General features: G+C 43.0%; 1 protein-coding gene across 3 annotated transcripts; it reads left to right on the top strand.

Annotated features, from left to right (window-relative positions):
• The first annotated feature begins 675 nt into the window (after positions 1-675).
• On the top strand, positions 676-15,715 carry LOC1277529 (uncharacterized). 3 transcript variants are annotated; one of them, XM_061658364.1, is made up of 4 exons: positions 676-801; positions 9,714-10,301; positions 12,410-12,995; positions 13,900-15,715. In XM_061658364.1, exons 2-4 carry the CDS (start codon positions 9,845-9,847, stop codon positions 14,066-14,068), a joined length of 1,212 nt encoding a protein of 403 aa, XP_061514348.1. In that variant the 5' UTR covers positions 676-801; positions 9,714-9,844; the 3' UTR covers positions 14,069-15,715. The 3 variants fall into 3 exon arrangements, with proteins under 3 accessions (XP_061514348.1, XP_061514346.1, XP_061514347.1); XM_061658362.1 differs by having other exon boundaries at positions 677-801; positions 9,610-10,301; XM_061658363.1 differs by having other exon boundaries at positions 683-801; positions 9,623-10,301.
• The last annotated feature ends 904 nt before the right edge of the window (positions 15,716-16,619 follow it).

The raw sequence follows: 16,619 nt of genomic DNA, 5'->3' as shown, positions 1-16,619 counted from the left end.
CTTTCAAAACAATTTGGATTGACTTTCAATTGATTTTATTGTAACACATTCAAAAGCAACATAATTGCTTCTTTTTTAATTAAAATCCAAAAAAACCGTTTTTTTATTGCTCATCCATTTCCATAAACACATTTCCTTAAACAGCACAGGTTCATCCGAAGCACACCGAAGCGGACCAGCGGGTTCGTTGTTCATCGCAGCAACGCTGAATTCACGCTCAAGGATTCGTGCTCGAATTCTGACCCGAGTGGACGAACATTTTATGAATGAAAGCCATTTTTTTTGCTTCCTTTACTATCTGTAGTAAAGCGCTCCGTCCCTTCGGACCTGCGACCTGCGTCCGCGTGGGCTTCTAGCAAGGTATACAAGAAGAAGAAGAAGAAGAAAAGGAAGAATAATCATCCCTATCGAAAGTCATGTCGACCCAAAGCAGGAAACCTTTACCATCGAGCCTGTGTTCGGAATTCACCCGGGGAAGTGCTTCGGGAAACGATCACACCGTGGGTTCATCCGAACGCTGCCCGAGCATACGCGTTTGTGGAAATGAACTTCACCCGACTGCTACTGGTACGCGCACGTTGGAAGGAAATGCATTGCCTGCGCGGGGAGGGTGGGCAGGAAAATGAAACGGGAAAGGCAACGAAGCTCACTCATTTGTGCCGGCAAAAATATAAAAGCCAGTGACGGTGGCGAAACTTCCGTCAAACGCACTTTCAACAAGTGGTCGTCGGTTGGACGGTTGGGAGTGTACATGTGTTTGTGTGTGTCTGTGCTCGTGAACCGGAATAGTGCTAGTTTGGGGTAAATTCGATAAGATAAAAATAGTGGACTAATATTAGTGGATGAGGTTATTGGTGTGAAATTGGTGCAGCTTTTCAATAAATTAGTTATGAGCTATTTTTGGCAAAATGAAAATTGCTTAAAAAGTGATAAGTTGATTTTAATATAATGCGTGACAGTTTTGCAAAAACATAAACAAAATTTCTTATAAGAAAATGCCAGTAAATTCTTAAACATTAAAGTGTGAAAAACTCGCAGTGAAAGTTGAACAAGTTTTGCTCGCTAACCAATGCCCAATGACTTCCACGTTACTTCATGGCCGTGTGCTTTGATCTTTCAAAGGTCAATGATGGCAATCGAAATGTGTACCGAAGAATCAAACACTAATTCGTGCTGAATAGAATCAGGCGAAAAAAGAAGCTAAAAACCACCACCGACCCCTCCTACAACCTACAACCACAGGGCTGGTTCATGGCGGTGTTGGTGATGAAAGTGCGAAAAGTTTATTAGATTTTGGTCCATGTTTGACCGACCGACCGACGGCTAATGGACGCGCAAGCAGCAGCAGCAGCAGCGGCGGGCGAAAAATAGCACCATTATGGTCCACCAGCGGTGGCCAGACATTCGCGTGGATCCCCTCGATCTGTCGGACCGTAGTGGTGGTGGTTGGCGCCTGCATAATTCGATTCGGGGTTTCAGCATGGTGTGAAATTTTTGATGATAAAAGTCTTTTGAGTCAATAATAATATCATAAGCTGATGTAAAACAAAACTTTGAGCAAAAAGAAGAAAACCCCTCCCAGACAGTAATCCGCTGTTTCAATTGCAATTCTGCATGAGCAGACAGGGCTGTTTCTTCCCTTTTCCACTTCCACCATATTATTGCCTCTTATCAAGTGGTGCTGCATCACTCAGAATCGAAAATCGCATTAGAGTGAGAAGGGAAAAAAACAACTGTTAATCATTTTCCAATAAATCGATATCCTGCACGACACAAGAAAGGTAGCTGATGGGAACGGTGTACTGTGCATGTTCGGGCTGGGAATGTCGCGCTCTCCGCTAAGGTGCATTAACGACTCACAAGACCGAGCGACATTGAAAAGCTCATCAACCATCAGGTAGCGAATCGTATTAGGCATGTGGTGTTCGATTTTTTCCTCCCATTTATTCGGCACACAGTCGTCGACTCCCTTAGCAACAGCGAGCCTTGAATTGCCTTCTGCATGCTGCTTTGAAGTTTAATGTCGAGCTTTGTCGATATATGTGGCTACATTCCGTCTCGGAAACTGATATCATGCCAAATAGGGATTGCTATTTGTGGGCTCTGAACGCATTTTCTCAATCAATACGATCAGGTTGGGGACGGTGGATGGGCAAAAAAAAAACAAGTTCCACTGAGCCGTTCGTCGTAATGAGCAATTTGTGAGTGAGTACATCAGGGGATTTAAAAATTGAAGGCAAAAGCAAAGAGAAAAAAGGATTTATTCTATTTTCAAACGCAGCATTAGCAGCTTCAGCATTGATACAAAAAAAAACAAACTCTAGTACCCTATTTGCCTTTGATTTCATTAGGAAAAAGGAACAAAAAATGGCTCTCTTTTGCCTACAAATGATAATTGAACCCTTATCCCCAAAATGCACTGCGCTTCGGAAAATCTCATTAATTTCCTTCGTCCACTAAATTAAAAATTAAATAAAATTCAATTAACCATCCGCTGTAAATGGCAGCATCTTATCAATGTTAATAGGTTTTACCTACAGTGTCACCATGTTTGTTTTCGATTTTACTGCGCTTGCTACGCGAAAAGTGTTGATGGGAATGAGCTTCAGTTCACTGCTGGCAATTAAATTGCCTACGACAAAAAAACTCACACGCCCAAAAAGCAACACTGTAAAGCCTTTTTTTGGTCAACTTTTGAGTGTTTGTAGTATCCCGTTTGCGCCAGCGATGACAATGTATTTGGAAGGCCCTTTTATTTCCTCCTATCGGCAGTACGCAAACGGCTCTGTGACGTGCGTAAGCGAGTGGTGTATGACAGTTTTCCACTTTTCCGTCAATGCGGCTCCGTCCCGATCGAAAGGAAAGTCATCGTGGGGATGGGTGTAGTAATTTTTCATGAAAATTGCTCTCTATCATTACCACACGCCTCGTACGCCTACAGAAAAGCAGCCAAAAAACGCACAGGCTCGTTAAGCTTCACGATTACCATAAATGGGAGCGCAACGAAGTGTCAGTTGGATGCCACTGTCTGAGGCCGCACCGTAATACCGAGCTCATAAAACTATTACCACGGCTCGTTATCGTCAAACACACAAAAAGTAGGAAAAAGTGGAAAATTGCCTACATTTCAGGCTAACATTTTTCTACGAAAAGGTTAACAATGGGTAGTTAAAAAGTTTGAAGTGAATAAAGTACTACGTAGAAAGAATGGTTTGCTATAATTGCTATTTGAAAAGTAATACTTTCAGAATGATGGTTTGGAATAACTTTGGTTGGTGTCTACGGGGTTTTATCGTGGCTAGGAACTCCGCTACAATCTATTTCGAGGAACGTTAAGCGCTTCTCATCAATGAAATTGAAGCCATAATTACCAGCTCGTTTGAAATGGAAAAACCGAGACTGACCTTTAAGTTAAAAACCAAAGTGTATCGCGTTCAAAATGCGAAATAAACTGGAGCTCGAACAACTAATTTTTAAAACATAATTTTTAAAACCAATTGTTTGTACTTTTTTAAACATTCGCTTGACTGAACAAGATGTTGAAAGATAAACGATATTTCAACAAAAAATTGTAGCTGGTACCAAAAAATAAACAGAAAAACAATTTAACCGTGTTCGTTTCGTGACTAAAACGACGCAAAATCGACTCTAGTACGGCTTGCGGCAGGCGGCTTTTTGGTAAATGTAAAGGAAACCTATCATTCCTGCTCCGATCAATGGCCCGACCTGGCGCGGTGGTTGAATGGTGGTCTGTTCTGTAAATATCATTCACCAGAAAAGGAATCTGAACTAACGATAGCATATTCAAACATAGCAAATTCATTTTTTTTGTTGCGTTGTTGTGTTTGCATGCACGCTCGTATGAAGCCGTTAGGCGTAGGAAATTGGCCATATCATTTACACCATTATTGCTTGTTGGCGCACTTCACACACAACATGTGGGTGGTTTGGCTAATGCTGTGACTTGCGCTGGCTGTTCACTAACCTCCGGAGTTATTTTCCGGAAGCAACAGTTCCGTCACTACGATTGAGCGGAAATTCGGTTAGGAAAGAATGTTTTCGTAAAAGAAAAAAATGATTGGGGCGCCAGCTTTCATTCATCGTTCGCCGATAACGAGGTGTAGGTTAAGTAGACGAGCAAACGAAAAAAATAAGAGAGACTAAACGCTGTGCTGGTCCTGTTGTTGCTGCTTTCCTTTATTTACTGCAAACCAACAAATGAAATCATTGTAGTTGAATGGGTTTTTCGCTCCCACACTGACCATCGAGCTACCCCAACACAATTGATTTCTGACCAGTTGTGGTGATTTCATTTGATTACGATCTGGAGCGTTCCTTTCGAATTGGAGATCCTTTTCGCTCCAAAACGGTAACGGTTTTCCATCAATGAAAATTTAATAATGTCATCCAAGCAAGCGCTGAATCCATACCACTGCACACTGAAGGACCGCAACACCAACGCAGCAGTAGCAGCAAACCAACATCAATTCAAACCACTCGCCCATTGACATTCTATCCAAGTGGTCCTTAACGGGTAGAAAGGAGCGTTTGAATGGTCGTGGTTGAATGAGTTGAAATGAAATTGAAATAAATGTAGCTGGAACCGAGTAGCCAAAGTAAATAAGAAACGGATTGATGGGGGGAGGTGTTCTTGCCCACCCGAACGAAACAAAAATCACCATTATTACGCGATGCACCCATCTGCTCCCTTCCAGTTTGCAACCGTCTGCACATCAATTTCTGACCCCAAACATGGATGACTCTGTCGAGAGCGATTGCTATTATCTAATCTTTGCATTGCGACTGACGTCAGACATTTCCCTTTCCGGAGGTTTGTTTTTTTTTTTGGGACAGATTATCGCAACAAGACTTTGCTCGGTGGCAACTGTTGACGGTCGATGGTCCACGGCCCAATGGCCGACCAGACAAATCGTGCGGTCGGGAATGCGAACGGCAAATGTTTGCTCGTGCGTATGCGAACAGGATTGTGGATATTTGGATTCCGATTTACATTTACAGCATTTCAAAAGAATTGGCGCAACAGATGGGAGGGAAAAATTAACGGGAAATGTAGCTTAAAATTTAGCAATATATACATACTGCTGATGATTGTCTGCTGATGTGTGTGGCGTTCATGCTGGAGCAGTTGTTTGCGGGGCAATAAGAGAATGAAAACCAATAGAATTTTCAAAAATATTAGAGTTTCAGCTACAAAGAGAGTAGTTCTTGGCTATTTATTTGTTTTTTGAGCTGATCGAGATGATTTTGTTATGATATCACTAATTGTATGTGGAACATACGTTCAAAGAGGATAACTTTGATGAGCTAGTTGCATACATTTAGGCGTTCTACTTTTTTGGTTATTTAAATTTTGGCCCAACAAGACATGAATGCGTGTCATTTTTTTTCTTTAAGCAGTAAAATCATTCTCATTATTTAGATATTAGCTTAACTTATACATATAGTTTTGAAACATGAGAAATTACAGAGCCATTTGTTCATAGAAATACTCTTCGATTTCTTCCATAGTACGCCTAAAAGTAGCCAATACAGTACTCTTTGAAGTCATTTAATTCGGATTTATAATTCCATTCCTCCATGCAAAATAAAAATAATTCAAAAAGGCCCAGTACAGCAACAGCGTACCCTTTCATTTGCCCCTAAATAACACCATTTGCTCAATTACCGTCTAATTTATAACCCATCGCTTTTGTAAGATTTCTTACGCCTTATTTGAACTTTGTCAAGAAGTCGGTCGTTTTTGTATCGTCTACAGAAAAAAACAACAACAACAACAACAAATCTTCACCCTGCCAAGTGGAGCGGAAATGAATTTTCGGATAAAAATGTCACCCCTCACGCTTGTACCACCCGGATGCCCGAAAACCCAACTCGACACCCCATCGATTCCTAATTAAACGTTCTGACCTATCTGGCGGGCGGTACGGTACGGGCCCGGCCACAAGAGGGGGTGGGCCGGCGGACGGACAAGCGATAAAATGGCATTAATTGCAGAACGGCCGAACGGAGCGAAACGAACGGAAAAACAGATTCGCTTGAAACAGCATCCGCATGCTGCCGTCTGACGATTCGGGCGATTTGCCCACAATTCGTGGAACAATCTCGTTCCATTTGCCTTTACTCAGCATCGATTGCCGATGATGCGGTGGGTTGGGTGGCAATGCCGAAACTCATTAGATCCATAAATCTTAACACTGGTTGACCGGCTGCATGGGTGAAGTAAGAGAAACGAGCATTTACGGCAGCTCGGACCCTTTATCGGACTTTGATTTCTTGGTACAAGGGAATGGGACAAAAATAGCAAATCGACGAGAGAGAGAGAAAAAAAATCAAAAGACCCTAATACGAATGGCCAAAAGTTCCCAAGTCAAGTGTCAAAATTAGAACATTCCCATTTTGCTGCCCACGCTGCTCAAAGCACCGTTGACGGTGACATGCTGATTGAGTTTATTTTAGTGACATGTTTACTTCATCCCAACCGTTCTACATCTAGTTTAACGCAATTTAAGGGTTTAAATTAAATGTGCTGGTGCACATTAGCGTGTTTTTTCCCTCTTTTCCGTTTCCATTTCTTACAGTTTTCTTATCCCTTTTCCGTACGCCTTTAGATTGTGATCTTGGACCAGTCAACGAACCAATCAGGTGGAATAAAAGTCAGCTACTGTTAGCTTACCCACTAATTGATTGACGTTCGTGGCGATTTGCTCGCTTAATAAGAGCGGTAAAACATGCTCCGATAATGAATATTTAAAATCGCCCTACAATGAATATTAACTAGTACGCGGTAGGGAAGGATGGAACGCGAGATGGAACGAGATGGGCATTAAGTGTACCTGGTAGGGCATCCGGGTGCTGGTAGCATAATTGAAGCTTCTTTCGTTTTCTAGCTAATTAAACCAAAGAGATATACAATGTGGCTCGAATTAATTCCTATTAAACCGTGAATGGCTCAGGATTGGAAATAATCCTATTTTTAAACTAGCAGAGAAATGAATTTCCATTTAATGGAAACTAAAAACCTATTCAGTTTCAAAAAAGTTCAAAAAAACACACCAGTTTGCTGATGCACAAGCCAATGCATGCTAAAAGAAGTATTTCTTTGACACTGTGGGCCAATTTTAGCAGGTAAAAGGTACAATCAACTCCCTCAAAAAGACCTTAAATTCTCAGCCATCCCCGGAACGTTTGTTAATTTTCTCCAGAAAATAGCTACCTTCACCGGTTTGAATCGTCCAGAATGTGCTTTTCCTTCTTTCCAGTGCGCAGTGCGAGAAGCGTAACACAGCCCACTCGGTCACAACTCGGACCCTTGTACACGTTGTACACGCACGCAGCTCTCACACGGTCATCCTACATTCCTTGGGCAGCCTGGGCCACAAAATAACGAACTCATCTCCGGCACAAGGGTGCTCGTTCGAAGAAGGCAAAAGAAAGACAAAAAAACGCAACGCAGCATGGAGAAATACGACCTCTATCATCCGGACAAGTGGTGACTAGTTTGATGACTAGACATTGCAACACGTTTCCGTTTCGGGTGCGCAACATTTGTTTGCGTTTGTTGGTTTCTTTCTTTTTTTTTTTTTTTTTGCTCTCGCTTAGAGATTTTTAGGTTCATCAGTTCGACATACATTCTTGTGCTGAGGGGGTTTTCCCTTTCCTTTTGCCGCCTTTTGCTTGCTTGCTGGTGGAAAACCCGGACGGACGGAAAATATGCAAACGTTTGGGATTTTTAATGTGTTCACACTGCCCGAGGGTGAAAGAATGCTTCGCGTAGGTTGGTCTGCGGATTGCCAAGGACTACCTTCAGTTGTTCTACCGCTGGCCGGATCGCTAAAAAGGGCCGTAGGTTGTGAAGGATCACGTTACTGTTTATTTGAAATGCGTTTTCTATCGTTTCATGTGGTTTAGCTATTTGTTTCTGGGTCGTGTTTATTGATTTCCTGGTTTTTCCCCTATTTTTTCACACTGTTTATTTATTTTTTCTAGTAAACTGATTCCATGTTTTTGTGCTAAATACAACTTACAGCACAAACAAATGGTGTCAATACTAAGTATCGTGTCAGGTCAGTACTGGCTTCAGGTGGTTGCTGTTTTTGTTTAGTGTGTTTTAAGCACGTAACGCCTTACCAAGTGCCACCGTACGCCACCGACATCGCCACGACGACAGAGAACGTAGCAAGTGCAACAATTAAAGCCTGTGCAAAGCGTTGTACGTCTGGCACATTCCGTGTCGGTAGAATGTTTTTCATTCTTTTCTGGAAAACTTCCGCCACCTGAAACGAAGGCAGTCACCGTGTGACACGAGCAATGCCGCCGCCGCCACAGGGGAGCAAACAAGGCTAATAAGATAGATAATTGCTCGTTTCGGTGTACGTTTGCGGGTGCATGAGGGAATAATTGGCATACAAAGGGGAAATTGATTTCCTTCTGCGTGAATTCTTCCACAGCCAAGCGAATGTTTGTTACTGCTTTCGGTTACCACAAATGCGGTTTAGCTTTGTCACATGTTACTCACCGGAAAAACCCGCCAATTAGGAAAGCGAAGCTTCGAGTGAAGGTTTATTTTTATCCGGGTAATGATGCTCTTTTTGGCAGATTTTGAGTGTACGTTTGTGGCTTAAAACATCGTTTTTTGAATGATTTGTTGGTTGCTAAGAATTATGTTGTAAAAATAGTCGCAAGAAACATGTTATCTAGCATAAAACCTCATTGTTGCTGCTGGATGTTATTAATAGAAGAAAAAAATCGACTCTTCACAATATAGCTCATATAGGCTTCAATATTTGACAGCTGAATACTTTTAAATTATTACTTAAGTATTTAATATTCAACTGGTCTAACAAAATTAAATTAAAAATAAAATACTATTTTGTCTTTGAGTAGGCTATTTTTGTCGAAAAGATTGCAAATATTAGCATACCTTCGGGCGCACGGGAAAGCTCACCGACGTGCACCGATTGCTCCGCGCTTGTTTCTTTGTATTGTCTCACACAGACTCACTAAAAACTTCTACAACATGAAAGTATTGCTAATGAGTAAATTACCAACGTAAGCGTTTCGAACAAGAAACTGAACAACACCAGTCAAAGCTCCGCATTACACGGCACTCTGCAGGGATCCACTCAACGATCTTGAGCTCATTTTCCAAGACAAGCACAACCCCGTTAGGCTCATTACGGTAATGATGAAACGGTCGTTTTGCGCTCACTTTCCAACGAATCAATAAATTCTTATTGGAAGTAAAATTCTATTCTTCACTGTTTATCGAACCTGAAAAAGCAGTTTTACGCCTGAAGTTATGCATTGTGAATGGTGTGCACCAACGGTCGAACGGCAGGGAATTAATTTCTTGACCACTTGTTGAGTCTTTTGCCCGCGCGGAAATCGTGCCATCATTAAACGGTCGCAATGCACTTTGCATCATAATGTTGTTGAATGTAAATTATTAAAATCACTAGCCGCTGGTGAAATCGTTAATCATTTACCAAGCGCACTTGAGTAAGACTTTGACTGCATTTATTAGATTTTAATGATCGACCAGCGCTGATTATTGAAGGAGTGAACAAAAGCTTACTGATGCTTAAATAGTGTGTACTTACAGCCGTGACCTTTGCTACGCATTTGACCTGACAGAAGTCACAGTAATGCCGATCAAGCGGGGCTACAGTGTCTTGAGTTTCATTCCCATACAGTGTTTTCAGTGAATCGATACTAGACCGTGAGTGAACATAAAACGAAAAGCAACATCCAACAACACCGGGCAAAAAAAAACCAACAGCCCCAACCCCAGCGTCGTAAAGGAGCCAAATCCTTCACCGTGAACATGTCACGGCTGTTGATGTGCACCGGTATCTGTGTGCTGCTCCTACTCAGCACCGGTTCCGTCGTGTGGGGCTACGATGGTACCGCCCCGTACACCGTGCACCGTCCGCTCGAAACACTGTTCCGGGGTGGTGTCACCGGGCCGAAGCCCGGACTGAACGGCAGCGGTCCACACGCTGCCCACGATTCTCACGGTTCATTAGCCAGCGAGCAGCAGCAGCAGCAGCAGCATCAGCAGTCGCAACGGCAACCGTTGGCAGGCGGCGCTGGGATGCCGGAGCATCGGATGGCCGGTTTCGTGCATCGGATGGTGGAGCCGGGAGGGTCACCGGCAGCCGGTGGCCATCATCGTTGGCACGTGGATCAAAGGCCGTCGGAAGCGTTCGGTGTCGGACCGCTGCCAGCATTCCAGCGTGCCCTTCCGGCAATCGATATCGGCGGACAGGGCGGTGTGGATGGTAAGTGACTGAAATTAAATTTAACCAAGACCCATTTTATCTTACCCCTGTTGCCTGAGGAATGTTCCGGATGTAGCTGTGGAGTAGTGAAAGTAGTATCAATTCTACCAAAAGCCCACCCAGTCTTCTGGAAGCTTACCGTTAAATAAGGAAGAGTGGGAAATGTGTTACGAGTAGCATTGGAGTTCTATAAATGTCCTGCTCGCTTTAAGAGGACGTAGGTACAGGTAGAGCCAAACTCACGTGCTGATAGAGGAAAGCAGGTCAAATAGCAGCCTTGTTACGGTAATGCTCGGACAAAGGGAACCATTTAAGCAACAGCCTCCCATGCACCACGCGTAGGATCGTAATTGAGATTGATAACGGATATCATGAATGGTGATTATGGTGTGCAGAAGACGCAGAACCGGCCGAGCTGCTCCTAAACAGTCAACACATACGGCCACGTGCACGATCGGTTAATGCTTACTATTTCGGGACAGACAAACTCCTGCACCTTCATTTTACGCCTTGCATTGGAGTACTAAATGAGGGAAAGAAAATGCGAGAAATACTATTTACGTCTGTCTTGGTGCTTGTCACGTGGGACATTTATTCGTCCCCATCGGTACCCATCCGGATATCTGGAACAGAAGTATAGGCCTCCTTAGGATCAAAGCGAATAGAACCCACGATTCCAGGAACGTGGGTTAATCATAAACCCCCCCCCCCCCCTCGGAACTTAATCTGGCAATCAATTTTACTAAACGGTTCAAATGAAACTGACACTCACGTAGACCTGGTGAAGATGGGTATTGGCAGCCACTTGTAGCAGGTTTTTGGCGGAAAGGGAAGGGAACTGATACCTTTTTTCCTCATCTTCTTCCTTTTTATCAGTTTCTCTTCGAAGCTCTTTTCCGAAAGCGATGACAATGCTTATTGAATGTGAGTTCTTTCGATTGACTTTTTGAGTGTACTTCACCATTGAGTGCGTAGCTTGACGTTGTCATCGTTACGTGTTTATTGATTTCACTCACACATGACTGTTGAAATTGGCTTGATAAGTGATGCATCCCGTGAGAGGTGGTGACATCCTCTTTAAAGTTGAAAAGTTCTTTTTTTATGACTGTCGCTTACATTAGCAGACAGATTTAATTCTGGTGTTCTAGCACAGATAAGGTAACATTTCGGTAAGGGTCTTGTTTACTGCACGTCTATTTGAGCTGCTTTCTAGTAATTGTACCATCTTTAACGGAATGCATTTCAAGGAAGTAGGAGGTGAAGATAGAATCAAATACAAGGTATTTCATTTTAGATTAATTAATCGTAAGAGCATGTTTACAAGAGTTTATGGCGTTGGATAAATACTAAGAATACTAAAATCGTTCTATTTAAAGATTCAGTTTACTGGCGTTTGTTCGTCTTTATACAGTATGAGATTTGAGGCAGTAAAAACTACATCTAACGACAAACCTTAAACACAAAAAAGGTTTTCCTTGATTAGACTGTTCAAACTTGAGCGATGAGCGCCTACAAGTATGCAAAATGGATTCTAGATGCTTGAATGATAGACCTCCTAAAAGTATGCAAAATGGGATGTTTGATGCATTAGTGATAGAGAGCCTAAAAGTATGCAAAATAGGGTTTTAGATGCCTTTTATTATTTATTAATCAAGAAGTGTCTTGATTTACATAATTAATTAACTGGAAGCTCAAGATTTGACTTAATTAAACAACCATTCGTACGATACTGTATTGATAAAGCCGTCTGTTGTGCTAGTTATCGCGATACATCAACGCTTGGCTGCTCTATCGACTCATCTTTCTTCCTCCGATACGCTTTACCAAAGACGGATGATATTTCCCACAGGAGCTAAGTGTTCGTCGCACACACACACTCACTGACAGAGAAAAATCCTTATCTTCAAACACCATTCAATCACGAAACAAAAATACTCACTTTCCCCATCGCCCAAGCACAAACAGTTTTGCTTGATTTAGTCGCCTATTGTCGCCTCCGGGGAGCGTCCTGAAACTTCCTCGATTTTTCACGCCCCTTCACACACACACATACGTGCGGCCCACCACTCACGCTTAAAAGCATCCTACCTGCTTCCTTCAAATTTCAGATTTCATTGGCCACGGGGGACCACCGCCGCTGGACATACCGCAGGAGCCGCAGGTCCTCGACCCGGCCGACAACGAGATCGGCGACAATCCGCTGCTGCTAGCCGCACTCGGCGCCATTAGTGGACCGCGGGTGGTCGACCACGAAGAGGTGGCTCCCTCCCCCCACCACCACCACCCCCAGCCGACCGGGCGCATGATGGAAAGCATCGATCTGATCCGGGAGCAGCTGGAGCGCATCAAGCAGGAGGAGGACATCGAAATCAAATCGAATCTGCTGATGAAGCTGCTGACGGAATTGCCCGAGGGACCGCTGCCGATTGTCTACATCGAGGATGCGGCCGGCAAGGCGGGCTCGGTGCGGGCTCGCACGCAAGTCGACGGAGATGACACAACCGACGGCAGCGACGCTGCGCTGGAAGATGATGACGATGCCGAGGATGACGAGGAAGGCTTTGGCGAGGAGGATGGACCGCTGGGTGATGGCGGTCGAATGCGGACGCAGCAGCTCACGCCGAACGGTGGCAAACGGTCCGGACGGTACTACAGGCGCTATCCCTGGAAGCGTCAGAACGCACGCAGCCGAACGTAAGTGTGGAGCACGAGTTGGAATGAAGAAGCAACGTGGAATTGTAAATCGAAATTGAAAGAAGCATTTGGTAGGCGATGGGATCGTGAAACGATTCGCGCCGGTTTGTAACGGTGGGATTCTCGAAAATCGAATCTAAACAGCTTTCATTGTGAGGTGTTGTTTAGCTGGAGAGAGAAGAAGCGGTCTGTTTGATTAAGGAGTGGGCTTTTCCTTTTCATTCTTTTGGTAGGAGTTTAGTTTCAAAAATAGTTTCTACCGTTATTACAGCGTTTTTTGAAAGCATTGGTTAATGTTTTTCTTCAATTCTAAATTTGTCGTTTTCCGTTTCCAATAGTGTAACTGTCTCTTATATGTTTATCAATAATAATTGATAAGATAATTTCAATAATTTTTAAAGATTGGATAAGATATGTTCAGTGACTTTATAATTTTAAAATGTACTAAAAAGCAAAAAAATATTTAAATGTTAACATTTAGAATTAACATACTTGTTTCATTATCTTTTTTCTTACTATAAAGGTTTTGAAAAGCACAGCCAACAATAAAAATGTTTTAGCCTTCAAAATGATCCATTTCATTATATTATAATTAATTTTTTTTATGTTTTTAGGTTAATGTATTTAAATGTATTTTTCTGTTACAGGAAGACATTTTATGCCATTTTAAAGGAAGTATGTTCAACATCATTACAATTGTCCTTAAGGCTTTCAAAAAATACAATTCAATTGTAGACACAAATGGCAGGTGAATCCTGTCCGACATTCATGCATTTTAAATTTATTCATTATTTCCGCCAAAGACATTCAGCCATTGCAATATTTGGACCCCAATTTGTCCTGATTTGCATTTCACTAACGTTAAACCTTTCTTTTTTTGCATCCCCTCTTCCTCCTTCTGTAGCTACGATGCCGAAGCCCGCTACCTGTGCGTCCCGAGCCGTGAGGACGTGTTCAAGCTGCTCGTTGGGCTGCACGAAAACCGAATCGGCAACCACCAGAAGACGGTCAACTTCTGCAACCGAAAGCGTCCGGCCAAAGCCATCTTCACAAACATCCGCTTCCTGGGCTAAGCTGGGCAATACTGCCGCCAAGTCCGAACGTCATCACAATGAACAAAAATAAAAGGCCAAAACGGGACCGCGGGTGATCGACACCGGTTCCAGATCCTCTACCAGCAAGCGAGAAGGCTCAAGGGATCCGGTCGGTTTGCTACAGCCCTTGCCGCACGTGTCCCGGTTACGCTGGTTTTCGGATATTTTCATCAACACACGACACGATACGCAAACTGTTACCCAAAACCGCTCTCCATTGTATCCACAAGTGTAGGAAAGTGAAGAGAAAACCCCTCAGTAATATAATCTGTAAAACTGTTTTCCATTGTCCGCTCGTGTCCGCAAAAAGAAGAAAAAAACATCTTTAATCCGTTTTTAGTCGATGGATGGGAGAGGAGAAGGTCGGGAGAGCGATGATTGGGAGTGAGCTTGTTGCTACATGGGCACAATCCCTTCCATACAAACAATTACCCATAAATATGTATACATTTATACCCTCCCGTTGGGCAGAACATTAAAGAAAAACAAAAAAAAAAAAAGAAATCAATTAACAAACACACACACACACACATCCTCAGCACAATGGCGCCTATCTTATTCGTATTAATATCCGTTTTCCTGTTTGGGGCAAATCCTCCGTGTGTGCGTGTCGTCATTAAGATACAATCATTTACCAGTACCATGCACAATTTTGTCCTCGTCTCGGGCCGGACACGTGTTCCCCCGTGTGTTGACATCCCGATCGGGCTGATCGAGATCGACAGACAGAGACAGGGGGAGCCGTGCACGGTCCTGGATGCGGGGATCCTGGGAGAAATAGACTTCAGGGCGGCTGGGCGGAATATAAAAGGGGCATATGAAACAAAAAAAAAAAACAAAAATACATAAATAAGCAAACATAAAAAGGGCTCAAGCATACTTTAAGCAAAAAAATATTTAAAAACTGTTCCAAACCTGTACGATATAGCTCTGTATGTAGGTGTATTTGTGTGTATTTCAAACCTCCAAAGCACTCCAAAGGGGTCCCTTCCATTTGGCAGCAAAAAAGTAAAAGGCAACACAAAACAAAAGCAAAACTGGGGGACTGCTGATGACGGTGACGGTACGCGAGGTGAAAGTAGGGACATTCAACACACCCGAGGGGCATAAGGGAGGGTCAGAGAGATATGAAGAGAGATGGGAATTGTAATATTGTAAAAATCATATGTTGACAACCAATACAAAAGGTCCTAAAACTAAATGCAAAAAAAAACCTACACACATTCAGACACAACAAACAACCCCATAAATAACTAAGTCAATCCCTTTGTAGTGGCATAGTTTGTCAAAAGAGGATAGGGCGAGACAAGGAGATAGAGATGGCGTGTGCGGGAGAGGGAGGTAGAAGATAAGGAGTTTGAGAAGGGGAGGAAATTAAATTCTTACAAAAAAAATATAGCACCACCGTAGAAAAGTAGAAAGAAACTTTCCCATCCCATCCCGTTTCTCCCTATGCCCTCTTCGCTCATCTCTCTCTCTCTTCCGCTCGCAAGCACGCCCGATACCGATACAAGTTTCAATTTACATTTCAAACACAAAGAAATAAAAAAGCAAAAAAACGTAAAATTAAAAAAAATAATAATAAAGTTGTGGAAAGAATCCTGTACTTACACATTCAGCATGGCAGATATTGGTGGAATATGGTGGCTCTTTTTTTCTCTGTTTTTCGTTTGACATTTTCACCGCACGGGCAACGTCTCGAAACGTGGAGCAGACAGGGGTGGAAAGAAAATGAAAAATAGTTTTACAAGCTCCAGCACCAAGTTGCCATGGTAAGGCTCGTTGGTCTGGGTAGTTGCTTCAAGAGCTCAAAGCTCGGTTGCTGTTGACGGGAATGGAAGAAAGAGCTTGATCAAAGCAACAGGCGGCGTCGGTTGAAGACGAACCCTCCCGAACTGTCAATGCTTGGACTTTGGTAAACAACGCTGACCTTAATTTGGTTTATCCTATTTTCCGCTGTCGCTGTTTGCTGTTCGGTCGAAGGTAAGTTTGTTCTTAATTACGTCCACTTACTGCGAACCGTGGCTGGTTGGAATTAAGCTTTTCGTGCGAAATTTGATCACTTTTATGTCGTTCCTTTGAAAGTGAGGGCGCTTTCAGGAACTGTTGAGAACTTGATTTAATTTACAGCAGCATTACAACTTTACCTCTGACCAATTAACACGGCGCTGAGTTACTTCAAACTGCATACAAAAGGTAAAAAAACGTTCACCTTGACTCACTTGTTTAATGTAATTAAGGTCGCTGCAATTGCAACACACAATTTTGTCACATTACCGCAAACCAAACGCAGTTTAAAAACAAAACAAAAAGCAACCAACATCTCCCCCAAACATGAAAGGGTTCGTGGCTTATTTGCATAATTTCCTCTCTTTCTTCATCCCTCTCAATGTGTGTGTGTGTGTGTGTGTGTGGTTTGCGCATTGAACGCTTCATTCCATTGTTTGCTCGAGCGTAATGCGTTTCCGTGTCGTCCGGACGCACTTTCGATCTCATTGTGAGCAGGCTGTTTGTTTGTTTGTTTGTTTGC

This window comes from Anopheles gambiae, chromosome 3, assembly GCF_943734735.2.
Source record: "Anopheles gambiae chromosome 3, idAnoGambNW_F1_1, whole genome shotgun sequence".
NCBI lineage: Eukaryota > Metazoa > Arthropoda > Insecta > Diptera > Culicidae > Anopheles > Anopheles gambiae.
The sequence above is the reverse complement of the archived record's forward strand: the minus strand, read 5'-3'. Positions and strand labels throughout refer to the sequence as shown.